At 42.5% G+C, this 27,872-nt stretch overlaps 1 protein-coding gene across 2 annotated transcripts in view; it reads right to left on the reverse strand.

The window, feature by feature from the left end:
* The window catches only part of SLC1A7 (solute carrier family 1 member 7), a 44,008-nt gene that overhangs the window by 10,330 nt on the left and 5,806 nt on the right, over positions 1–27,872 (reverse strand). Inside the window, exons 1-6 of one of the 2 annotated variants that reach the window (XM_079980747.1) lie at positions 25,798–25,855; positions 18,765–18,980; positions 8,298–8,340; positions 7,897–8,116; positions 1,830–1,929; positions 93–326 (exon numbers count right to left, since the gene is read on the reverse strand). In XM_079980747.1, the coding sequence (XP_079836873.1) occupies positions 93–326; positions 1,830–1,929; positions 7,897–8,116; positions 8,298–8,340; positions 18,765–18,976 (809 nt within the window). In that variant the 5' untranslated portion in view covers positions 18,977–18,980; positions 25,798–25,855. Of the gene's footprint in view, positions 1–92; positions 327–1,829; positions 1,930–7,896; positions 8,117–8,297; positions 8,341–18,764; positions 18,981–25,797; positions 25,856–27,872 lie in introns of those variants that run through there. The other variant, XM_079980746.1, reaches the window with a different exon arrangement.

The following is a 27,872-nucleotide window of genomic DNA, read 5'->3' on the forward strand; positions in this document are numbered from 1 at the left end:
TGAGTGCCTTAGTGAACTGGGAGTAAGGGAGCTAGACAAAAATAAGGAGTGCAAGGTAAAATTGCGCCAGTGTTTCATTCATTATATGGTACCTGGATGATGTGGCCAGAGCAATAAGCAAGGCTTGAAGAATCCCTCTGATGAAAACAATGGGGTTCTTCTTGGTGATGAAGAAGTATGTCATTGGCAGAATAAAAAGTCCATGTACCACCAGGCCACAAACCACAGTAATAGCGTAAAAGCCTAGCTTCTTCCCGATGGCTGATGGATCATCCATTTCCAAGATCTTACCAGCAATAAGGAACACTATTCCAAATGGAAAATACCTGGGGAAGGAGACAGTGATATTCAATGTGAAAGAACACTTCCACCCAAAAACGGAAGGAACTTAACTTATGTCTATGTATACAGAACTAGTTCTGTGACACAGGCCATCTATTACGATATCCCCTCTGGCCAGTTCCAGAAGTTTTTAGAGTCAAACTGCATGTGAAACAGGAGAGTTGTGATTAGTTAGTCTCCTGATTAGTTTTTTTAACCCGAAATGCACCCTTGGAGCATTGCAAATTTTATTTTGCATCATCATGTGGTGTATATGCTGAACCCTTCTTCCACTACAGGCCATTTTTGCAGTCAAAGTTGAGTCCCTAAGCCACTAATTTTCCTCCAGTGATGCTGGTGTGTGTGTGTGTGTTAATAGTCTCTGTGGGTGATTTTCCCTGTGGATGAGAAAGCAACTGTAATGGTGAACTTTGCTACAAAAACTGCCCCCAGTTAAAAGGTTAAGCATGCAGCAGAACTGGCTTACCACATTTTGAGGTAAATTAAGCAAGACACAGTACCATCTAAAAGGCTACTTGCCCCACCCACTGCAGTAGATTGTTACACCCAAAGTCTAAAATTACCTAATTAATAGCACATTGATGCACACCCAACAGCTGCTGCTATAATTAAATTTGTGGTTCCCAAATAACACACTGTGGTTAAAAAAAATAAAACCAGAACCATGAGTCTCCCATATCACATGTAGTTTGGCCCATAGAACAGTGGTTGTGGCACACGATACTAACATAGCGCTTGAGTTCCTGTTAATAGGTGCTCTCTTAACAATTCTCAGTACCATTAACAAACCACCGTTTCCAAGATTCTTTGAGGGAAGTCATGGCTGTTTAAAGTGGTATGATACTGTTTTAGCTATTGTCATGGACTGGCTGGATGCAGATGAATGGTGGGAGGAATCAGGTAGGGAACCCCAAGGGAACTCCAACAGAAGAAGGCTCAGAGCCAAGGGATTGGTGGTGGGAAGACAATGAGTAGTCAGAGGGAGAAGAGGGAGGAGGATGTGTTGGAAGCTGAAGAGGCAACAGGGTTTAGTGCACAGGAAGAGGCTGTGGCAGACAGCAGTCCAGAGTGGAGACAGGCTGCTGAAGAAGCCAGGGAGTTTCTCCATCCTGTTGTGACCAGCTCTCCTCCCCCCTGGTCTCCCAGAACCAGGAGAGGAATGAAGAGGGCGGTGGAAAGCAACACAAGAAGAAAGGAGCCTTAGGTTGCTGGGGAAGGACCCTGGAGGAGCCTTAGAGAGCGGCAGGAAGGCGAGGCCCTTCAGTCCTTGCAACTGCTTCATTGGGGCAAAACCTACTGAGAAGAGTTGCTGTGATCACTAGGCCTGAGCTGTTTTTCTTTCTTTGAATAAAGAGTTAACTTCACTGACAGCGGGTGTTTTATTGCTGACCTGTGCCTGACTCCAACCACTGAAAGTTATATATTGCAGATGGGGGCCAAACTTTCACTTGCAGGTTTTATTTTTTCCTAACACTGCATTTACTTACCATACGGAAACAGCCACTATCTTCATGACAGATTCATTTAAGCACTGGCAAAAGCTAACCAAGGGAACGCCACTGTTGCCCATCCTCCCCAACATTATTCCTGCAAATAGATAAATATTGTTTCATTTTATTCACCATCATATGGATTTACATCACAGGCCACATTAGCATATAAAACTTAAGTGTGTATATCTATATCTCTCTATCATCTATCTATCTATCTATCTATCTATCTATCTATCTATCTATCTATCTATCTATCATCTATCTATCTATCTATCTATCTATCTATCTATCATGAATTGCTGGACTCAAATTTGGGACCTAAATTCGTGGGCAGGAGCTGCTTCACTCTGTTTGACAACTGTAGACTCTGACCCCCCCCCCCCAATACCCCATGAGTCTAATTTTCACTTCCATTCATACTATGCTAGTACATTTATTATATAAGTATATTAATACCAACATAAAATTCTATATTTAAGTAATTGATGCTACTGTTCCAGATTTGAATTATTTAAGCTACTACAGTGGTACCTCAGGTTACATACGCTTCAGGTTATATACGCTTCAGGTTACAGACTCCGCCAACCCAGAAATAGTACCTCGGGTTAAGAACTTTGCTTCAGGATGTGCTCTGGCGGTGTGGCAGCAGCAGGAGGCCCCATTAGCTAAAGTGGTGCTTCAGGTTAAGAACAGTTTCAGGTTAAGAACGAACCTCTGGAACGAATTAAGTACTTAACCTGAGGTACCACTGTACATTTTTAAAATTAGGATTTATTTGGATTTTCAGTTCACAGAATTAGAAATGTTACATATGATCAGTGATGTCCTACTTATGAGGGGCTGCAAACCACATATGGTACCACAATAAGTTTTTTGTGCCCTCCCAAGACCCCCGAAAATTTGTCATATGTGTGTGTGTGTGTGTGTGTGTGTGTTTGACTGCTGTTATAGGTTTCCCACTGCAATGCCACAATACCAAAATATGCTGTGTCCCCCAACATTTAAAAAATGTTTTTAAAATTTCTAACCTTTTTTTAACCAGTTGAAAAGAAATAATCTTAAAAAACAAGTAACTCCTCCATAGGTACCCTGATATTGTGATGCCAAAAGTTGTTTTTTTTACCATGCCTATTTTGATATGTGGCACCCAGAGGATTGACCATGAGTCTGTGCACCCCTCAACCTGAAAAAGGGCAGAGGTTACTGCAGTAATATAAGCCAGTCTGTATTATTCTGAATGGAATGTAGGCTTTTCTTCATTGTACTGCCCAAAGGAAAAATACTGCTGAATATCATGCATGTTTATCCAGAGGTAAGTTATGCTGAGTTCAATGAGATTTACTCCCAGGTAAATATGTACACGATTGCAGTGGGACTTATTTCTGCATAGGAGTAAACCTACATTGGACTTAACGGTAAACCTACTGTGAGAATATCACTGACCCATAATACCCATTAGACACAAAATTATAACTTTGTGGTGGCTGTAAAGTGAATTTGGAAGTTCCAGTCCAGATTCTAGGTGAAAAAAAGCCAGCATCCTATTCCTAACTGTACTTGCCTTTTTTGCTTGGCAACCTTAGCAGACATAAAGGAACTATGTATGAAATCCCAGATGTCTAATTTCTACGCAGCAGAACAGACAAACAAGAACTTGACAAAGGCCAGGAACTGCTACAGGTAAAATCATTATAATTAAGTACTGCTGGGTTTCCATATAGTAGGGTTTAAATTTGAGGGATTTGACACTCCTGTTTATTCATTTCAATAAGCAGTCCATCTGCTACAAAGGGTTGTGGCTGGTAGCAATATGTTTTAAAAAGGCATCACAAACTATAAAAACAATAATGTGTCTGCTTTAACTATCCAAAGCACTTAATGGCGGTATTCATTGCCCATGTTGTGCCAGTGCTAGGGTTTCCATTTGTGCAACACACCTTTCTCCTCCCTCCACACGCAGCCCATACCCTCCCCAAATCTGTTCCAGGGGGTTGGGGTAAACCCTAGAACAAATTTAGGGGGTTCATGGGGAAGGAGATGTGGAGACCGTCCCATTGCGCAAGCAGAAATCCTTGTGGGGATGAAATGAGGGGTTTTGGATTCCACCCAAAGTGTCTACATGACTTCTGCAGGGTGAGTCCTTTAAAAGAGTATAAGATGCCCAGGTTGAAGCTGAAGTGACTTTCTGACAGAAGGCAAATATCATGACTAAACACCTGAAGGAGCGAGGACTGAACATGTGGCACTCCAAAGGGCATTATGACGTTGTGTACTTGGCTAACTGCCCATACCATTCAGCATGGTACACAGGAGGTGCTATCAAAAAGAGAATAGCTCTCTTGTAGCTTAATGTCACTGCAGTCCTGAGAGGAAATGATCATTGTCTGAGGGTGGCATCTAATGCTAAGCATACTCAGAGCAGACCCACTGAAATCAGTAATTTATGTTCCTTGATTTCAGTAGGTCTACTCTGAGCGGGTGGCACTGTGGGTTAAACCACAGAGCCTAGGACTTGCTGATCAGAAGGTCGGCGGTTCGAATCCCCGCGACGGGGTTGCTCGGTCCCTGCTCCTGCCAATCTAGCAGTTCGAAAGCACGTCAAAGTGCAAGTAGATAAATAGGTACCACTCTGGTGGGAAGGTAAACGGCGTTTCCGTGCGCTGCTCTGGTTCGCCAGAAGCGGCTTAGTCATGCTGGCCACATGACCCAGAAGCTGTACGCCGGCTCCCTCGGCCAATAAAGCGAGATGAGCGCTGCAACCCCAGAGTCGGTCACAAGTGGACCTAATGGTCAGGGGTCCCTTTACTTTTACCTTGCTCTGAGCAAGACTTAGTTGGATATTACCCTGAATGCTTTGGACGTTGTCATTAAACAGAACGTGGTCTATCAGCTTGGTACTGTCATCTGCCTGTTGCTTAACCCACCACACCCCCTTTTTCCCCAATCTTTGGTTGAAGTCAACAGAAACTGGAGGTTTAGGGCAAGAGCTCAATGGACGCCCGGCAACACAAACCTGTTCAGCAATTCATGCAACCACACCTGTGGATTTGACTACTTAGAGTGGGAGGAACAGAGTCACACTCATGGGCCACACTTCCAACCTCCACACATTCATCGGTAGGTCAGAGCAGAGCATATCAGGGTACAAATATGTATGTGCAGGCTGCAATCACAGATAATCACTGGAGAAAATGCAGGGTCCCTATGTTTAGGGTGAAATCCTACAGGCACACATTAGTATGTGTGTAGGCTCTGAGTCTATCCTGATAAACATGGGGCAGTAGAGGGGAAAATAAAGAGATAATAGATCCATGATCCAGCAGCAGGAAACGAAGTTAGGTCCCTTGCCAAGAACCAAGTGGGGACAGTCTGAGAGGAGAAGTCCATAGATCAGTCACTGAAAAAAATGCAGGCTCCACATTCAGGGAACCATTTCAACAACAAAAAGAATACTCTTGAAAATGATTTAGTGAGAGTGATTTTGGTTTTTTCTAAGTCTCAGTGAACTCTCATATCTGTCTGTACAGCAAATATATCCCAGCCAAGAACTGAGTGTCAGAGCTCACGTCTGTGCTTGTACAGCAGGTTCCAGGTCTCAGCAGTAGTCTTGATTTAATGGCAAACAAGCTGATCTGCTGTCAAGATGCAGCCATTTCACAACAACACTTGCTAATCTCTGACTCGCCATAAATTACAAATCTGCAATATGTTTTTTGAATTATGTTGCTCCTTCCTCTTAACATAAATTTGAAGGGCACTTTGAAGTAAACAGCATTTTAATCCAGTCTGGGCTTATTATGAAATGGCAGCTTCAGGAGAACATGGATATTCCATGTTGGAAAGTGGAAATGGTCCCTGTCCATAATCTAAAGGTGGAGGGAGAAGACAGAGAAGGCAAGGCTATAGGCCACATGAAAATGAATAGCAGGCCTGGGCATATTTCTCCATGTGACTGACAGAAATGTCCATGTCTGTAGTTCAGATTCATATCACTTCCATTCAATTTGGCCAGTGGGGATTGGTCCCTCCTCAACACCTACGTTTCATATCTCCTTTTCTTCCACCCAAGACATAAAGCAATGAATGAAAGGTTTGGGTGGATGTGAGTTCAGGGTTGGAGAAGTGATGCAGGTTCAGGGCCGCCACTGGGATTGCAGCCTAAATCCACTCTACCCTTTCTCACAACTGCCCTTGTTGCAATACTCTTTGCATGTTATATTTCCCTGTCATTCACTTTTCTGAAAGACTCAGTAAGAAGGAAATAGGTGTGCACAGCCAAACTGAGCAGGGTTCAATCCTACCCCACAATAAGCTGTGAGGCTGGCTTGGGATCCAGTGGGGTGTGGGCTAGCTTAGCCCCACACCCTTCCTAAGAATGTCCTCTTTGGGGGCTTTCCACTTACGGTAACTCATCTGGTGGGGATATTGGCAGAGGGCCTCTTGCCCACCCATTCAGTGAGCAGAAGAGGGTGGTTGAACAGGAGGCCAGCTGGGCTGGAAGAACTGAGTGGAGGGAGGCCGCTGCTCAGTCCAGCAGCCCCACAAAGGCCAATGTAATGTAGGGGATGGGGGTGGACTGCAGCCTTACTCACCATTTTTCTAACCAAAAAAGGACCAAACGTTGTAACCTTTCCTCACAGCAGAGTATTCTCCACCCCCTTGATCATTTTGATTTCCCCTTTCTGAACCGTTTCCAACTTCACAATATCCTCTTTGGAAAGGGCTAAACAGCTTTTCATTTTAGATTAATCTGCTAGCATGCTTGCTCCAGAAACTGAACTTTACTTTCAGATGCTACAAACTTTTCCTCTTTGTGAAGTTGCAGTCCAGCACATGAATCAGTCTTCAGCATGACAATCATGTGATAATTCATGCCAGCAAGATTTATGCTTAAAATAAAATTGACATCATTTTATTGGAGCCAATGCATTGGGGGTAAATCAAGGAGAAGAGAATGCTCAGCTACTGAAATATTCCACTGCTCCCTGCAGGGCATTCTGTGAACTATTAGGAGTGCAATGAAAATTCACCAACAGGAAAACGTGAAGGGCATTTCAGAATCTTTAGGCGCCAGGCAAAAACATTCCTCTGAAACCAGGCCTTTGGCTGATTGACATCCAATGCCCTTTTAAAATGTGGGGGTGGTGGTTATTGGGTTGTTTCTGTTTTTATTTTGATTATGTATTTTGTGATTTTATGTTGTGACTTTATGTTGTAACCACCCTGAGACCTGAGGGCAGTATACAAATGTAATAAACAACAACAACAACAACCACCTCACACCAACATTCTACCATTTGATCACGATCTCTCAGCCAAATCTACCTCACAGAGATGTTGTGAGGGAGGGGAGGACAATGTATGCTGTCTTTAGCTCTTTGGAGGAAATGTGGAATATAAATGCAGTTATTAACTAATAGTAGCAAATAGTAAATCTTATTGAAAACTGGGCTTGAATTGGGTAGGGGCAGGTTGCGGAGGGGGGGGGTTTAATACAATCCACAAGCCATTCCTCCCACTTTTAGCCAAATCATGGCCCCCTGCAGCGTTTAAAGTCAGTATGTAGGCAATCTCACAATGTATGGGAGACTGGTCTTCACTGTAATATGTGTTCCAAAATCTGAAATCCATAGAGTAGAACTTAGTGATGACTAACAAATCCATTTCACTTTAATGAGGATAAGTCATGACGTGGGTCTGCTAAATTTTTCAGTGCTGTCCCCTGGCAAACTTGAGACATTCTCCTTCCAGGTTTCCATGAAGAGATGTGGCCCTCAGGCCCCTACCCCTGTCAGACAAGCTCACTGGGAAAGCTCTATGAATTACAGAGGGAAGTAAAAATACCAGATGAGGAAACTACAGAGCAACGTAGGACAGGCGAAAACTGCAGCATGCTCTTTCGCAGGTGACTGGAAGTTTGGCTCCAATGCTCAACTGCTCAAAGCTATTTCAAGTGGGTGCTATTGAGGTGGTGAAAGAACAGAAACGGCACCAGGGGTTCCAAACATAAAGGTTAATTCTCCTACATCAAAGTACAATTTCACAGATTACAACCACATACCCATGGTAGCAGAGAATATTACAATCCCCAACACGTTCATGCCTTCGCTGGTGCCTGGTTCTGACTTGTAGATAACTTCGGGTGGTGGTGTGATGTCCAAGGCAAAATTCTGGATGTTGGATCCATTTTCATCCTGAACCCCGTAGATAATGATTCGGCGTGTAGTGCTTTCAGACGCAGCTTTGTTGGCTTTCACAATCGGGGTGCTTTTGGTTCGGTACTGAAAGAGCGGAAGAGCATCTCCATTACATGTAGAAGGATATTTTCTTGCTTTGAAGTTCCCTTCATGAACGGAACTTTATCAACAGATAACGGAATACCTCTGAAGATTCATTAACTCTTTGCCTATTTGAAGGGGAAATTTCCCTAGTGTTCAAACTAATAGTGGTCCAGACACTCACCTGTTTAAAAGTGGCCTCAACAAGGTTGGCAGGGAACATGTTCCTGAAAAGAGATAAGAAAGATGTTTGCCAAGGTATTGGGTAAAAATTGAACTCATTGGGCCACTAATGTTTATAAGTTACTTTCTCTTTTAGGTAGCCATTTCTATCTGTGTGACATTTTATTTGGGAATCAATCACATTCCAGTATTTCCCATTGTAATATCTGCAACCTGCAATATGTGGCCAAACAGGAGCTAAATGACATTCTGTTAATTGAAGCCTTACTACAGCTTCTTCAAAAGCTTTATTCCTCTGCTGTAGACACACAGAAGCACTGGAATCAAAGTGCTGGAAAAAGTCTGAAAATCATCTAGTCCTATTTCAGTAGGATCCTGCATGCCCAAACTTAGTGAGATACTACTGTCTGTCCATCTCTATTTGTTAAAATACTTATATATCACCCTTCCGGTGCAAAACTATCACTAAGAGCAGCATTTATCATTTAGACATCCCTATTTTATTAAACAACAATCAACCAAAGAGATAAAGTCAGCTGTTAAAACTATAGAAACATCACCTTTCATATACAACAAAAACCTGCTGGAATAAAATGGTTTTCAACAACTGTTGCAAAAAAAGCAAAGGAAGGAGCCAGCCACATTTCACAGGGCAAAGTCTCCACAATCAGGGAGCAGACACTGAGAAGTTCCTTTCACTTATCGCAGTCAAACATGCTTCCACCCTAGAAGGTACACAGAGAAGGTCCTCCCCTTTTGATCTTAGGAAGCAGTCAGAATGATTTAACTCTATAGCTCTTCCACAACGATGCGACCGAACATACAATGGAGACTCAATCAAGTCCTGGCATCTTAGGCAAACATGTCAGACAGTTTTACTTACATGCACGTCTGTTCAGAAATTAAAGGTAAAGGTACCCCTGCCCGTACGGGCCAGTCTTGACAGACTCTGGGGTTGTGTGCCCATCTCACTTAAGAGGCCAGGGGCCAGCGCTGTCCGGAGACACTTCCGGGTCACGTGGCCAGCGTGACATCGCGGCTCTGGCGAGCCAGAGCCGCACACGGAAACGCCGTTTACCTTCCCGCTGGTAAGCGGTCCCTATTTATCTACTTGCACCCGGAGGTGCTTTCGAACTGCTAGGTTGGCAGGCGCTGGGACCGAGCAGCGGGAGCGCACCCCGCCGCAGGGATTCGAACCGCCGACCTTTCGATCGGCAAGCCCTAGGCGCTGAGGCTTTAACCCACAGCGCCACCTGCGTCCCCGTTCAGAAATTAGTCCCACTGAATTTTCATAAGACCATAAGAAGAGCCTGCTGGATCAGGCCAATGGCCCATCTAGTCCAGCATCCTGTTCTCACAGTGGCCAACCAGGTGCCTGAGGGAAGCCCAAAAGCAGAACCTGAGCACAACAGCCTTCTACCCGTTTGTGATTCCCAGCAACTGGTATTCAGCTATGGTGGCCAGTCGCCATGGTAGTCTTATCCTCCAATGGGACGTTCTCCCCATGGAGCAAATGTGTATAGGATTGCAGCCTGAGTTTTGTTCATACATGCATGTTCATCGCATGACAACTGCTAGTTAATGTGATGTGTCGCCTGTGTGGATGATGAACCATCCAAGAGCAAACAGCGCAGGCACAACGGTCTTATCATCTTGTCATCTTATCATCATGTCACACATTCTGCTAAGAGTCATCCAACGCTTGAGTAATCCAGAAATGGAAAAAGCAGAAAAATATATATATTGTGGTATGAGTGCTAGAAAGTGTGATGTGAAAGATGTTGAGTTTCTCCCCAACATCAAGAGAATAACATCTGTGCAATTAATTACTTCTTGAGTAATAAAATACAGTGGTACCTCGGGCTACAGACGCTTCAGGTTACAGACGCTTCAGGTTACAGACTCCGCTAACCCAGAAATATTACCTCAGGTTAAGAACATTGCTTCAGGATGAGAACAGAAATTGTGCTCCAGCGGCAAGGCAGCAGCAGGAGGCCCCATTAGCTAAAGTGGTGCTTCAGGTTAAGAACAGTTTCAGGTTAAGAACAGACCTCCGGAACGAATTAAGTTCTTCACCCGAAGTACCACTGTAATTATTGGGGGGGGGGGAATGCATGAACATCTAGCTACACCTTTACAAAACGGAGAATTTCCCTTTAACTTGCCTCTCAAATGATGCTGACTTCACCGGGACAATTAGTCCTCATGAAACCTGCATTCCATCCGCACACATTAACTAATTCATGCTTGTCATGTGATTTTTGGATGCAAGGTGCTACAGACGTACAAAGGATTATTGCACTGATTAAATTAGTTTGTGATGGATAATTCATCTGGAGCAGCAGATTCCCATTGAGGATTTTCCTTCAACCTGAACTGAAGAAAAACGACACATGTGGCCCATGGCAGCTCTGAGAGCAGAAAATAAATTGAATGTGGCTTCACTGCCTAAACCATAATTGGCAGCATTAAAATGCAACTGGGACTCCACAGGAGAAGAAATATCAGATGGTTAGTAGCTAGATTTAATGTTAGCCAAATTCGTGGAGGATTACAGCATTTTATTTCTTGATCATTCTTTATCCTGCAGGAATTACAACTGCTCCTCTTAATACAGGGATCTGGAACACTTCCACTATATTTTAAATAGATTGCTGTTTATTTCTATGGTGAAGAAACATTCTTTGAGACTAGCTTTTTTGAAGTGACCAAAAAAGGATCACTTCCAGGTAAAAGGATGGCCTTCATATGATTGCAAAATATATGAGAAAGAAAGAAAGAAAGGGAATTTGCACTACTCTGCCTGGTACACCACCGTAATGTCACGCCAGCAGTAGAATGTCAATTCAATAAATTAAATAAAATAAAGTAATTCATGTTGTACTGACTGACAATCTGATGCCTCAGGGGAAGAAATTGAGTCTTGAGAGAAAGTCCCATGTTTAGGTATTGTCTGGCTTACAGTGAAGCCCAAGATCAATAAAAAATTAAGAAATAAAAAATATTTTTATCAAACAGAAGTACAGGTGAGGGGAAGGAAAATGGTGCATAAAACAGAACAGAGTTTTTGTTGGCTGAAATTCCAGACAAATGCCTAGTTTTAGCATGAAATATTAATTTTTTAAAATATAAAAATGTTTTATTCCCATTTAGTAAAGTTAGGATGATCCACACATCTATTTCAACACTCTTCTTAGCACTGTTTGACCAATACTGAAACCTGTATATCAGATACATGGTCAACTTCTGTTCCTCAGCACTTTGTAGCTCTCACACATATTGGAATACATTAGGAAACAAATTCCAGAATGATGATTCAGGATCCACAGTTGGCTATCAGGAAGCATAGGGGCAGTTTGTTAATCTGTATTGAGTAATGGTGACAATACTCTTGTGGAACAAGGTTCTATGTCATTTTAAATGTTCTTGTGGAAGAGGATTGTTGGTTTGTTTTTGTTTTATTATGTATTTTGTGTTCTCATTTTGTATTGTTATGTTGTGAACTGCCTTGTGATCTTTGGATGAAGGGCAGTATACAAATTTTAATAATTTTTTACATCGGGAGCCGGTGTGGTGTAGTGGTTAAGAGCGGTAGTCTCGTAATCTGGTGAACCGGGTTTGTGTCCCTGCTCCTTCACATGCAGCTGCTGGGTGACCTTCTCTGAAGTCTCTCAGCCCCACTCACCTCACAGAGGGTTTGTTGTGGGAGAGGAAGGGAAAGGAGAATGTTAGCCACTTGGAGACTCCTTCGGGTAGTGATAAAGCAGGATATCAAATCCAAACTCATCTTCTCCACCATCAATGTTATTGAATAGTTTTGATGAAACCAATGTAAATATATTGTCAAAATAATTGGTCTCATATATAATCTTGGCAGCATAAATAGCAATTGCAGTTTAATGGAAAACAGTCCCAGATCTTACACTGATTGCTTGGTACTGCTCACTCTGGAGAAAATCACACATAATTTGTGATTTCAACAAGAACTATAAGCTCCAGACACTTTTTATATAATTTAGCATTCCTTTTATGACATATAAAGCAGAGCCATCATTTTAAAGACAATGCTCACAAGCCTGGCAAATCTGGAACTATACCTGATCTGATAAAGTGGATAGTCTTTACTTGGGCTTTGTTATTTTAACTCATGTGCAACTACTCATTCTACATGCCTATTTTATCATTTTTGTTTTTCATCTTTTAATTTTTGTCTCTTGTTATAATTGTTCTCTTCGTTTTATATATATTATAAAACAAAACAATACAAAAGAAGCTTTACAAATAAAAGTAAAAATTACTTCAGCTTGCAAAGAAAACCCAGCCAGAATAAAAATGTTTACACCAGCCGACAAAAAGGACCTGCGGTTGGAGTCCATCCACTGCCCATGGACAAAGTATTCCACAAGGCTGAAAAGTATGATTTAGAGTTAGCAGGCAAGTCAGCTCAGAAAACAGATCATAGCTATAAAAAAGGTCACTTGCACCTTAATTCCTTCAATATTTTAACAGATTCTAAAAGAAATCTAACTGAAGGCGTCATGTTTTATCAGCACACACCTTTGTCTTCTGCTATAAATGGTTTAAGTACAATTTCAGGTTCTGGACAAACAGGGCATTCATTGAGCTGTAGTCAACAATGACAATCAAAACTTTGCGTGGACAGGCAGAGTCCCCAGGTCCCGAGCGCCCCCCCCGTCATGTGGAATAACGACTCAAGACAACGTGCTATAGGATTAAATTGGCCACAACTTTATTAAATTTCAAATGTGGGTAGACCTTGGCTCAGACATTGGGCGTTCTCCCTCCCCAGTCCCCAGCCGGGGACCTAGGGAGCATCAGGGTTATCCAGTGTGTGTGGGGGGGATGGGCAGGCTCTGGAGAACATATGTTCAAGCAGAGGTAGCCGCCCCCGTTACACCGCCGACGCAGGGGAGAGCAATCTGGCCTGATCTCCTTGGCAACGCTTCCCCCAGGTGGGATTGGACAACTGACTGGGGTAGGCGGAGACCTCCAGGTATCCCACCTGAGGGAAGGCAAAGCCAAGCCTATGCTGAATGGAGCCGCTCCAGATCCAGGGGCTGCGCGCGTCCACACAAAGGTCACCCCCCGTTTTATGCGGGGAGCGGTCATTCTCTTGTCTTGTAAAAACAAAGATAAATTTCTGTTCAGTTTAGGATGCGTTCTTAGCCTTTGAGAGAGAACACAAAGGTAAATTTATAGGGACAGCTAATTAAGGGGTCTCATTGCACTTCAGCTACAATATAAGACAATTATATGTCTTTATATATTGGAGGGGAATCTGATATATTGGGGAAGAGACCATAACTCAGTAACAGAGAACATGCTTTGGATGTGGGTGGCCCCAGGTTTATTCCTCAGCACCTCCAGTTAAACAGATCATAAGAACAGCCTTGCTGCATCACACCGAAGGCTTGTTGAGTCCACCAAACTATTATCCCAGTGGACAACTAGATGTCTTTGGGAAACCCACAAGAAAAACCTGTGACAGATGATGAGATCATGGTCAGGCAAAGGAGATGATATTGGCTGGATGGACAAATAGTCTGAACTGATAAAATGTAAATTAGGGTAATCTGGAAACTGATATTTAGATCTGGTCCTAACCAATGTTGATGACCTGGTTAGTGGGGTAGAAGTGGAAGGATCATGAGGCGCGAGTGATCATGCTCTTCTGAAGTTTACTATACAGCGGAAAGGAGCAGCCAAGCATACTAGGACTCAATTTCTTGACTTTAAGAAAGCCGACTTCATAAAACTTAGGGAAGTGCTGGGTGAGATCCCATGGACAGTAATACTAAAAGGAAAGGGAGTTCATGATGGCTGGGAGTTTGTTAAGAGGGAGATAGTAAAAGCACAACTTCAGGCAATATCAATGAGACGGAAACATGGAAGGTGCCTAAAGAAGCCAGGGTGGCTATCTAAAGAACTTTTAACTGAGTTAAGATTAAAAAAGGATGTGTACAAAAAATGGAAAAGGGGGGAAACCACCAAAGAGGAATTCAAACAAATAGCCAGCACGTGTAGACACAAAGTCAGAAAAGCTAAAGCACAGAATGAACTCAGGCTTGCTAGAGAGGTTAAAAGCAACAAAAAAGGCTTTTATGGGTATGTTCGTAGCAAAAGGAAGAACAAAGAAACAGTGGGGTCACTCAGAGGAAGATGGTGAAATGCAAACAGGGGACACAGAAAGGGCTGAACTCCTCAATGCCTTCTTTGCCTCAGTCTTCTCCAATAAAGAAAACAATGCCCGACCTGAAGAATTTGGAGCAAATGATTCAGCAGAGGAAACACAGCCCAGAATAACTAAGGAGATAGTACAAGAATACTTGGCTAGTTTTGATGTATTGAAGTCTCCAGGGCCAGATGAACTGCATCCAAGAGTATTAAAAGAACTGACAAATGTGATCTCAGAACCACTGGCAGTCATCTTTGAGAATTCCTGGAGAACAGGCGAAGTCCCGGCAGACTGGAGGAGGGCAAATGTTGTCCCTATTTTCAAAAAGGGGAAAAGAGAGGACCCAAATAATTACTGCCCAGTCAGTCTGACATCAATACCAGGGAAGATTCTGGAGCAGATCATTAAGCAAACAGTCTGTGAGCACCTAGAAAGGAATACTGTGATCACCAATAGTCAGCATGTCAGACTAACCTGATCTCGTTTTTTGACAGAATTACAAGCCTGGTAGATGAAGGGAACGCAGTGGATGTTTCCTACCTTGATTTCAGCAAGGCATTTGACAAGGTGCCCCATGATATTCTTGTAAAGAAGCTGGTAAAATGTGGACTTGACTATGCTACCACTCAGTGGATTTGTAACTGGCTGACTGACCGAACCCAAAGGGTGCTCATCAATGGTTCCTCTTCATCCTGGAGAAGAGTGACTAGTGGGGTGCCACAGGGTTCTGTCTTGGGCCCGGTCTTATTCAACATCTTTATCAACAACTTGGATGATGGACTCAAGGGCATCCGGATCAAATTAGCAGATGACACCAAACTGAGAGGGGTGGCTAACACCCCAGAGGACAGGATCACACTTCATAACGACCTTGACAGATTAGAGAACTGGGCCAAAACAAACAAGATGAATTTTAACAGGGAGAAATGTAAAGTATTGCACTTGGGCAAAAAAAATGAGAGGCACAAATACAAAATGGGTGACACCTGGCTTGAGAGCAGTACATGTGAAAAGGATCTAGGAGTCTTGGTTGACCGCAAACTTGACATGTGCCAACAGTGTGATGCGGCAGCTAAAAAAGCCAATGCAATTCTGGGCTGCATCAATAGGAGTATAGCATCTAGATCAAGGGAAGTAATAGTGCCACTTTATTCTGCTCTGGTCAGACCTCACCTGGAGTACTGTGTCCAGTTCTGGGCACCACAGTTCAAGAAGGACACTGACAAACTGGAACGTGTCCAGAGGAGGGCAACCAAAATGGTCAAAGGCCTGGAAACGATGCCTTATGAGGAACGGCTAAGGGAGCTGGGCATGTTTAGCCTGGAGAAGAGGAGGTTAAGGGGTGATATGATAGCCATGTTCAAATATATAAAAGGATGTCACATAGAGGAGGGAGAAAGGTTGTTTTCTGCTGCTCCAGAGAAGCGGACACGGAGCAATGGTTCCAAACTACAAAAAAAAAAGATTCCACCTAAACATTAGGAAGAACTTCCTGACAGTAAGAGCTGTTCGACAGTGGAATTTGCTGCCAAGGAGTGTGGTGGAGTCTCCTTCTTTGGAGGTCTTTAAGCAGAGGCTTGACAACCATATGTCAGGAGTGCTGTGATGGTGTTTCCTGCTTGGCAGGGGGTTGGACTCGATGGCCCTTGTGGTCTCTTCCAACTCTATGATTCTATGATTCTATGATTTGGGAGATCTGATTGTGGATTGCCTGTTGGGTTATCCACACTTCCTTGGAGCAAATGGCAATTCGGATTCCCCCGGATTGCCATTTGTTCCGATCTATTGCTAAAGAGTAGTTTTCCATTGGAAAGGAGAGGGACAAAGGTAAGACCTTTCTAGGCATGGAGAGAGGAGACCTATCTGGAGCTAGAGCATGCATGACTTGTTGCAATTCCATTTTAGCTAGATGGGACTATCAAACAGCTATTCCCAATAATTAACACGTCTCAATGCTGTAAAGTGTGCCCCTTCAACCAGGATTCTGTATTTGGGTCAAATTCTGCTGAGCATGTAATTCCAAATGCCATCAATTTCAGCAGAAAATTATGGATATACATTGATAGGAAATAAAGCAGTGCGATCAGCCCAAAACTTTTGCAGACATTGAAAGTGGGATTATGTGTAATATGTGCCCTAATAACATCGTGTACACGAATAATCATGAATGTGCAATAAAAAGGATGATGACCCAGAGGGTCATAATAAAGGTGTCGGGGGAGCCCCGCATGCAGTGTATATCAGAGAAACAAACTACTAGGATGTTCCCTAACCAAAAGTATATTAAAACTTGATGCAAGTAAAATAGAGGCCACAGCTACAGATGTGCAACCCCACACAGTGAAATCTGCTTTCATTAATATCTTTATAGAGTACTAGAAAATTGATTAATGGATGGGAAACACTGACATAGAAAGAAACCAGATATTTTGTATGAGAGCCAGTGTGGTGTAGTGGTTAAGAGTGGTAGACTTGTAATCTGGTGAACCAGGTTCACTTCCCTGCTCCTCCACATGCAGCTGCTGGGTGACCTTGGGCTAGTCACACTTCTCTGAAGTCTCTCAGCCCCACTCACCTCACAGAGTGTTTGTTGTGGGGGAGGAAGGGAAAGCAGAATGTTAGCCGCTTTGAGACTCCTTCGGGTAGTGATAAAGCGGGATATCAAATCCAAACTCCATCTTCAAATAGACCCTCCTTCCAGATGTTACGTAAACAGTATGAAACCCAGTCATAAGAAAGGTTCCTATGCCACTCTGTCAGTACGAGCCAGGCTTTAGTTCAGTCTTCCTCAACCAGGGGTCCCTAGATGTTGTTGGACTACAGATCATAATAATAATAATAATAATAATAATAATAATAATAATTTATTATTTGTACCCCGCCCATCTGGCTGGGTTTCCCCAGCCACTCTGGGCGGCTTCCACAGAGACCAAAAACACACTAAAATGTCACACATTAAAAACTTCTCTGAACAGGGCTGCCTTAAGATGTCTTCTGAATGTCAGGTAGTTGTTTATCGCTTTGACATCTGATGGGAGGGCATTCCACAGGGCGGGTGCCACTACCGATAAGGCCCTCTGCCTGGTTCCCTGTAGCTTTGCTTCTCGCAATGAGGGAACTGCCAGAAGGCTCTCAGTGCTGGACCTCAGCGTCCGGGCAGAACGATGGGGGTGGAGACGCTCCTTCAGGTATACGGGGCCGAGGCCGTTTAGGGCTTTAAAGGTCAACACCAACACTTTGAATTGTGCTCGGAAACGTACTGGGAGCCAATGTAGGTCTTTCAAGACTGGTGTTATGTGGTCTCGGTGGCTGCCCCCTGATGATGGACCGTGACATTTGGGGATGATTTGTTTACTTATTAAAAGCATTTATAATCCTCTCGTCACCCAAAAGTGCCTGAATGGAGAATACATAACTATTCAACATCAAGTATTACCACTATGCGAACGCTAGTGAAACAAATGATGGGGATTGTTTATCTGGCAACAACGCTGTTGTCCCAGGCAGCCAGCTATTGCTGTCGCTTCATATTTAGAGAGGCTTAGCCTCCTCAGCAGGAGTCCAGCTCTCAGCCAAGTTGATTTCTTCTCTGTCAGCCAAGAGACAGGCCACTTTCTCTTGCCGTCCCAGACAAGGTCAACTTGGATGCCCGGGTTACAGGTTTTCATTTATTTAAAAGCGTTCCCAAACTGCTTAGTATTTTTCAAAAATTGCTAAGTGGTGTACAACATGAAAGCAATCAACAATATTGTTAAAACGAAAGCATAACATAAAAGTAGTATAAAAGCATATGAAAACAACAGGAGTTGAGGGAATTCAAACAAATTGAAGCGGGGCCACCAGCACAATGGACCACTTCTACTTTCTCCTCATAAGTTGCAGGAAGATAATAGCCTGATATCTTCCTTCAGCTGTTAAGACAAATGGTGGCCACAAAGAAAGAAGGGTCGTCCCATTCAGTACTTCCCATTCTCCGAGTTAAGCCCATTTCACACAGGCTAAAATCCTGTATGCAAAGCAGTCTCAGTTACACCTGTCATTGCCAGTCCTTTAGGTTCTTGGTGGCAATTCACATAAATGCAGGATGTAAAAATATGCCTCGCCCCGAGCATTTTAGAATTATATTTCATGTATTTTCAGAAACTGGTGATTATTTTGATCTACCCTATGGAGAATTCACAGACTTCAAAATGTATCTTAAAATGCCCCACAAAGTTACAGGATGCGTAAGATTTTACCTTTCATAAAAGCAGTAAGAATGAATGTAGTTACCGAATTAAGTCCAGCAAGGCATCTGCAGAGCTCATGATTGGCTTCCCACTTTCCTCCGTGTTCTCCTTCTGGGCTGCCCCACCAGGATGGATAATGGAGACCATAATGATTCCCACAATAACAGCTACAAAAGTGGTCCAAAGGTAGTATGTGACTGTTATGATGCCTAATCGACTAGATGTCTTCGCATCAAGGGCTGCTAGCCCAGACATCAAGCTGTTGAAAGAAAAAACAAGATATGTGTTACCGTTTCCACATGTTTTCTGAATGAGATCTATTGCTCTAGGCTGTGAGAAGAAATGGACACGGTAAAGATATATCTCAGATGCTAGTTAACTTAGATTGACAGTCCTGAAAGCAGATCAGGATTTGTACACTGTAAGTTATAAATGCAAAACTCATCCTTAAAAAAAAAAAAAGGCAATAGGTTGCATCTTTAAAAAAAAATTCTAATAACATAAATATTATTAGAAAAAATGCAATTATTACTTTATGTTGATCCCCCATTTGTACACTGTAAGTTATAAATGCAAAACTCATCCTTAAAAAAAAAAGGCAATAGGTTGCATCTTTTTTAAAAAAAATTCTAATAACATAAATATTATTAGAAAAAATGCAATTATTACTTTATGTTGATCCCCCATTTTCTGCATTTTTCTTCTATTACAGATTGAGTAGTGGGGCTTGGAATGCTATTTCTTTTCAAATGTGGGCTGATACGAGTACAGATGTACAGATGATTACAGCCCCTTCCCAACTCAAACATACATCGGCACATATCTAAAAGAAGCACCACCATGTGCAATATGACCTAAATCACAGGTAAGTTTGAAATATTGCAATTTTTGCATCTCTGTAATTCCTATAATTTCTGTAAGCTATAAGACCTCAGATCAGGCCAACGCGATAATGTGATTGTGTATACAAACTCAGCCTGGAATTAGTATTTTTCTGGGAACGCAGTGAGGCAACACCGTACGGGTTTACATGGAAGTAGGATAGGAAACTGGAATGTACACTTCCAGCACTTGGCTTTTAATCCATGTTCGCACAAAGTTGCCTGAAATGCATTTATATCTTGTGCTTTGTCGTAAAAACTACTGAATGATGCACCCTTTCTTAAACCATTTGGAGTCCTAATTTCTCTCTAGACAAGGTTTGAACACCTTTGCACAGGGTAAAGACACTCCTGCCCGCCAATACTCCCTGGTGTCTGCACAAACAGAAACAAATCTGACACTAATGAAGCCATGCTGATGTGAACATCTGGGTGGGCAGAGAGGGGGGTATTAGAAACTTGCAAGGTGTGGGATATTGAAAGAAGCACCACTCAACCTTCCTTTTATACGCAAAAATATGAATGGGTGGCAGGAAACAGCAGCATGATTTGGTAAGATATGTAACAAAGCTTCAGGGGCGGGGCTGTTTTCTAAGATTTCAACACTATTAATTAACAATAACCAAACAAACTAGTGAAAATTATTAATTTATTCTAGACACCAAAATTTCCCCAGACATGACAAATGTCATTTGATGAATTTGTCTAGAGGTCAGGCTGAAAGGCAGCTTAACCTTTATAACAAATTTGGTGAAAACACAGTGGTAGGATTAAGCCATCAGGTTCCACTCATCCAGTAAATTAATTAAGAAAATGCACTGCTTAACTGCTTGCCAATCTTTAATCCTGCAGGTTTTGTTTTCAGTTCAATGCATTGGGGGGGGAGGGGCAGGGGCGGGGACAGAGGGAACAGAGGGAACAGATTTTTAGCTTCATTGTATTGTATTTTTACTCTCTGCCCTAGAATTCCTCTCCTTTAATCCCCAGGTACTGGAGGGGAACTTGTGATTAATTCACAGTTATATTTTAACTGCTGTGTTCAAATGTGGTGAATGCTATCAGATGCAAGTTAAAGAGATACCTTCTTAAGAGATGGCATTTGTCAGATTTTTTTTTAATGAAAATTGCAAACTGCTGTTTACTCAAATGCATTAAAAACATTAGCAGAAGTATCGTTCAATTTTTTTTTGCATTTATCGCCATAACTTTAAAAAGTGAAATAATAAAAGTCATCCAAATACATTAATAATCCAAACACATTGTTGTTGTTTAGTCGTTTAGTCGTGTCTGACTCTTCGTGACCCCATGGACCAGAAAACGTCAGGCACTCCTGTCCTCCACTGCCCCCCGCAGCTTGGTCAGACTCATGCTGGTAACCTCGAAAACACTATCCAACCATCTCGTCCTCTGTCGCCCCCTTCTCCTTGTGCCCTCCATCTTTCCCAACATCAGGGTCTTCTCCAGGGAGTCTTCTCTTCTCATGAGGTGGCCAAAGTACTGGAGCCTCAGCTTCACAATCTGTCCTTCCAGTGAGCACTCAGGGCTGATTTCCTTCAGAATGGAGAGGTTTGATCTTCTTGCAGTCCATGGGACTCTCAAGAGTCTCCTCCAGCACCATAATTCAAAAGCATCAATTCTTCGGCGATCAGCCTTCTTTATGGTCCAGCTCTCACTTCCATACATCACTACTGGGAAAACCATAGCTTTAACTATACGGACCTTTGTTGGCAAGGTGATGTCTCTACTTCTCAAGATGCTGTCTAGGCCTGTCATTGCCCTTCTCCCAAGAAGCAGGTGTCTTTTAATTTCGTGGCTGCTGTCACCATCTGCAGTGATCATGGAGCCCAAGAAAGTAAAATCTCTCACTGCCTCCATTTCTTCCCCTTCTATTTGCCAGGAGGTGATGGGACCAGTAGCCATGATCTTCGTTTTTTTGATGTTGAGCTTCAGACCATATTTTGCACTCTCCTCTTTCACCCTCAATAAAAGGTTCTTTAATTCCTCCTCACTTTCTGCCATCAAGGTTGTGTCATCTGCATATCTGAGGTTGTTGATATTTCTTCTGGCAATCTTAATTCCGGCTAGGGATTCATCCAGCCCAGCCTTTCGCATGATGAATTCTGCATATAAGTTAAATAAGCAGGGAGACAAAATGCAGCCTTGTCGTACTCCTTTCCCAATTTTGAACCAGTCAGTTGTTCCATATCCAGTTCTAACTGTAGCTTCTTGTCCCACATAGAGATTTCTCAGGAGACAGATGAGGTGATCAGGCACTCCCATTTCTTTAAGAACTTGCCATAGTTTGCCATGGTCGACACAGTCAAAGGCTTTTGCATAGTCAATGAAGCAGAAGTAAATGTCTTTCTGGAACTCTCTAGCTTTCTCCATAATCCAGCGCATGTTTGCAATTTGGTCTCTGGTTCCTCTGCCTCTTCTAAATCCAGCTTGCACTTCTGGGAGTTCTCGGTCCACATACTGCTTGAGCCTTCCTTGTAGAATTTTAAGCATAACCTTGCTAGCGTGAGAAATTAGTGCAATTGTGCGATAGTTGGAGCATTCTTTGGCACTGCCCTTCTTTGGGATTGGGATGTAGACTGATCTTCTCCAATCTTCTGGCCACTGCTGAGTTTTCCAAACTTGCTGGCATATTGAGTGTAGCACCTTAACAGCATCATCTTTTAAAATTTTAAATAGTTCAGCTGGAATACCATCACTTCCACTGGCCTTGTTATTTGCAGTGCTTTCTAAGGCCCATTTGACTTCACTCTCCAGGATGTCTGGCTCAAGGTCAGCAACCACACTACCTGGGGTATATGAGATATCCGTTTCTTTCTGGTATAATTCCTCTGTATATTCTTGCCACCTCTTCTTGATGTCTTCTGCTTCTGTTAGGTCCTTTCCACTTTTGTCCTTTATTATGGAAATCTTTGTACGAAATGTTCTATATAAAAGACTAGATTGTATCGCTCAATTAACGAGATAAAAGGAAGAGATAAAAAGCAAAAGGATCAAGGCCTTGGAAGCAAATTTGTTAGGTGGTCAGAGTGTTCCTGCAACATTTTTTTTTTAAGTCACTATAAACCCTTTCCAGAAAGTCTGTTTAACATATTTAACTTCTGAGAACATCTGCATTATAATCCGGCCTGCCAGGCTACTCTGAAAGAAAGTAAATCACAATGAGGTTGTTTTGTGCCATAATGACATCAGTGAAAATAAGCAGAATGTCTATTCAGTGAAACTATGCAGTATACGTGAGTCCACCAATGCTGCTTTTTTTTTTTTTTTTTTTTTTACAGTTTCACTGTGATCCCAGTAGCATTTCATGTCACTTATTTTCTCCCAATGCAACACCCACTTACAAAGTCTTCCTGTTTCTGCATGAAGCGTATTTGTTTTACGGTCAGATTGCCAAGATATGAACACCATGCAATCTAGAGTGACTTTACTACAATCACATGGTCATAATGCTGAAGTAATAAGGAGCTGTTAACTTACTAAACAAGTGGCTAATCCTGGGAAGTGTAGTTTGTTAAAGCCGCTGGGAATTGGAGCTCTTTGGGGGATAAACTACAATTCCCAGGATGTGCTTTAAAGGTATGACATGTACACAGCCTTGCAAGAGGACAGGTTCTGCCCTAACAGAATAGGTAAACGGTAAAGGGACCCCTGACCATTAATTCCAGTCATGGACGACTCTGGGGTTGCAGCGCTCATCTCGCTTTACTGGCCGAGGGAGCCGGCGTTTATCTGCAGACAGCTTCTGGGTCATGTGGCCAGCATGACAAAGCCGCTTCTGGGGAACCAGAGCAGTACCTAGGCTCTGTGGTTTAGACCACAGCGCAACCAAAAGACATAGCAGAGAGACAACAAGGGAAGTGGAAGGAAATGGAGACAAGGATTTCTTCGTTCTCTTTTTTAGCCCATGGCAGTACTACTGTTCTAGTCTCAAAAAAGGAAAAGAAAGACAGAAATAAATTTTCACATGATATCCCACCACCATGGGAACTCCAGGGAAAGACTTCCTGATGAGTTAAATTTGGATATACATAATTCACCCAAATACTAAAACAAGAAAGAAAATGTAGAAAACGTTTCACTTTGACCTATCAGATTCATAAGAACTTAAGTAGAGCCCTGCTGGATCCAACCAAAGGCCCCTCAAGTCTAGCATCCTCTCCTCGTTCTGGTCAACTAGATATTAATGGAAAGTCCAGAAACAGGACATGATCACAACAACATTCTCCTCCCTTTTGATTCCCAGCAGTTGGTATTCCAAGGCAAACTAGAGTTACTACATAGCTATCATGGAAGAGAGTCATGGGTAGACTTCACAATTTGCAAAGAACATTAAGGTAGAAGAAAATGATGACCAGTTCAGATATTAATCCAACAAAATGTGCAGCATGACCTGCCACATCTCTCACATATTTACAGCAGCTTGGTTACAGATGATGCTTGATCACCAATCGTGGTATGGCCTAGAGTTAGTGTCCATTCATATATTAGCTTCAAGGTGACAAATCCTAGAGGGGTCTAATAATGAGATTGCCCAGTCTTTGGAGCATGTTCATTAATAAGATCATCATCTGTAATAAGATTACGCTGTCACCAGATAATGTAGTGAGAAGAGTTAGAATTGTAAGGGGCAAGTCCACAAAAGTAATTAACTGTTTAGAAGCAGTTAATTAGGGGTGCCTCCTGAAAGGGTGGAGAGTCAAACTAAGGCTAAATGTTGCTAATCTAAATGCAGAATTCTGTGCGGAACCCAGGAATAGCAAACCAAATTTTAAAAACAACGCAACCCAAGGTGAGGGGAAGGTATTTCTCTTTGTATATGTATGAATGTATATACAGTATAGCCTAATAAAGACAGATGGCTTACACTGAATAACAAAGTAGTAAATCTACTTGCCAAAGATGACAATTAAGGCCACTGCATATACAGGCATCCTTGTTTTGTGTGGCGGTTATGTTCTGGACATCACCACCCTGTATGCGTCAGCGGTGCCTGTGTAAAACATTCTGCCCTGGCACACCCTTTTAGTGACTTTTTCTGGTCACTTTCGGGTTTGGCACCACACGCACAATCGCATGTCAATTAGACACGTGTAAATTGGTTGTTGTCTGTAATGCATAGTGCTAAGACCACATTCACGTTGTACATCTAAAATGCTATGGTATCACTTTTAACATCCATAACTTCTCCCTAAAGAATTCTGAGAGCTGTCATTTGCTAAAGGGTGTTGAGAGTCCCCCTCACAGGGCTACAGTTCCCAGAATTCCCTGTGAAGAGGAATATATTACTGAACCATTCTGGGAATTGTAGCTGTGATGGGAATAGGTATCTCCAACAACTATCAGCACCCTTAACAAACCACAGGTCCCAGAAATCTCTGAGGGAAGGCATGACTGTTTAAAAGATACCATAGCGCTTTAAATGTATGGTGTGAATGTGGTCTTACAAGAGAGTTAATAGCAACACATGTAGAAAAGGAAACGTGTTAAATTAAACTCAATTGTCACATATTCACACTTGGCTTCAAGCATCTGTTGACACATGATGGAAAAAGAGCCCAACCTGTATATACATCAGCCTTAATAAAGGCATCTCCTGGCTATTCCTGGTCTACTGCTTTGACAATGACAGCTGGCAATACTTTTGAATTGGTGACAGAATGATAATGGACCATCTACTTGTCTGTTCTATTCAGCTAAAAGGTTATTGGAACGTGGCAGATATATCTTTACCTGGAAGCTCCTGGTTTGGAAACCATTTTCAGGTGCTGATGTGAACACAACCATCATTCTTGCTTTTCTCACATTATTTCTGAATGTGACAATAAAACTGGCCAAATGATTCACAAAGTTGAGCTCCTGCACTTTTAAGATTAAAGTGAGTTTATTTATAAAGTGCAGTTGTTTTAATCCGCATGGCTCTCTGCTTAAATAACTGTCAGTCTCTTTCTGAATGGGGTTAGCCTCAAATGCCATAAACCCTGGGAAAGGGAAACATAAGGAGCTGCCTGCAAAGCCCATTCATCTCATGCCTCTCTCTCTTGCTCTCTTCCTCCTCCATCAGAAGCCATCTGGATATTGCTTTGAAATAGATGGATTATGGATACAGTTGTCAAAGGGGATTAGTGTGATTAGAAAGGCATTAATCTTGTCAAGAAGTAATGGTCAAGTATTAACCACCAGCGCAGTCGCTAGAAGATGCTTGTTTGTTTTCATTCATTCACCTCCCGGTCATGTTCTCATTTCCTAATTGCTTGCTATGGAAAAGCCCTTCCTAAGTAAGAGGTTACTAGCGAGGTTCCCCTTTGTCAACAACATTAGTGATGATTAAATGTAGCACGATTATCATTGGCAGAACAGAAACACCAGCTTCCCTGGTTTGCTACTGCAAGGTCATTTTTTAAGGTCTCGGGGAGGGGAGAGAAGGATGTATTTCATCTCTGGAGCATAACCAATTCATATAAAACAGGAGTGGGGAACATGAAGTTCTCTGGATTCCAGCTCCCATAAGCCAGCATGGCTAAGGGCTGATGTTCCCCACCTCTGACAAACAGAAAGAGTTTGTAGGAAATGCCTTTATTTTTCTAAAGACACTTCATTGACAGGCCAGTTCAAATATAAACATACCCGCAAAACATTTTACAAAATGTTGCAAGCCTGTATTTTACTAGTACACGTTAGTGGCTTTGGACATGGAAGAAAAAATAATACTCTTCACATATGGTTGAAAGAAGCAATCTAAGTTTATGTACAACAGAAATACAACTCCCCCTACTATGAGCATGTAATTTGCAAATCTGCAAATCTGCAAAGCCCACGAGAGGTATGCTGGGACAGAACAAGTGCATATCAGTGCTGTAAAACATTACAGAAAGATGCTTAAGGTGGTGGAGTGTTTTCCTAACTAAACACACATTTTGCTTAACTTAGGAAATCTGAGCAGAAATACAGAGAATTATCACCATCACAGCATTATGGCCCATCTTGTAAAAGAAGATTGCATTGCATTTAGCTATCTAGAATTTGGATCAAGAAACAAAAAGCAAAATGTGGCTCTCCTCATTAGCGTGTCTCTGAAGATTTCAAGCTATACTATAATACTATACATATATATTAAGGATTTTATCAAAATTAAAACTTCCTCTTATCCCTGGTGAGGTGTTGAAAGTTGAGGTGTGCTGGGAATGGAGAGAACCTCTTGGAGCAATGGACTGCGGCAGGGATGGCTAACTTCTGGTCTGGGGGCCTGACCCACAACCCCTCTCCCACAATTTTTCTGCCACCTCCTCCACCAATTTTAAATGCTTTTAAAGTAATCTCACTGCTAGTATAAACCTCTTCATGTTCCCCTTCACCCTAATGAAGATGCACATCAGCTCTACCTTGTCAGCAGAAGGTAGGAAGAAGGGGGTTCTGTGCCTGTGAAAGTGTAAGGTGCTAAACTCACTTCAGATCACACCCACCAACCCCAAGAAGGTTGGCTAAGGGTGACTCTGATCCTCAGCCTATAAAAGCTTAGGTACCAATGGACCAAGAGGAAATAAGGTTTGCAGGATGGGACTCCTCTTATATTTAGATCTCTTCATTTACTTTGTACGTGAATAGGGTAGATAAATTAATGGTGGACCCATTACATACAGTTTGTAGTAGTGGGCTGCATGGTGGCCCCTGACCTCTTGATAGCGGAGTTGCTGTTGCTTACCAGGAAGGAGAGTGGAAGGGAACATGGAGGCTGGCATAATACAAATGCACCATCAGGAACACTCTGCTGGTGCATTTGCACCACACTAAACTCCCTGCCACCTTGCCCCTCCCCCTCTTCTTCCCGGTAAGCAGCAGTGACGGTGCTGTTGGGAGGTCAGGTGAGCACCACCAACACATCACACTGTCTGCTATTGCCAGTTTGGCTCCAAGTGTCTCCAATGCACAAATGTTCATTTGACCCAGAACTTTATATGCAGGATTCTAACTTCCTTTATAAGTGTGTCCAAAATAATTCTAAGTGCTGTTTATTGAAAATATATACAGTGGTACCTCGGGTTACATACGCTTCAGGTTACATACGCTTCAGGTTACACACTCCGCTAACCCAGAAATAGTGCTTCAGGTTAAGAACTTTGCTTCAGGATAAGAACAGAAATTGTGCTCTGGCGGCGCGGCGGCAGCAGGAGGCCCCATTAGCTAAAGTGGTGCTTCAGGTTAAGAACCGTTTCAGGTTAAGAACAGACCTCTGGAACGAATTAAGTACTTAACCT

This window comes from Podarcis cretensis (assembly GCF_951804945.1).
Source record: "Podarcis cretensis genome assembly, chromosome: 6".
Classification (NCBI taxonomy): Eukaryota; Metazoa; Chordata; class Lepidosauria; order Squamata; family Lacertidae; genus Podarcis; species Podarcis cretensis.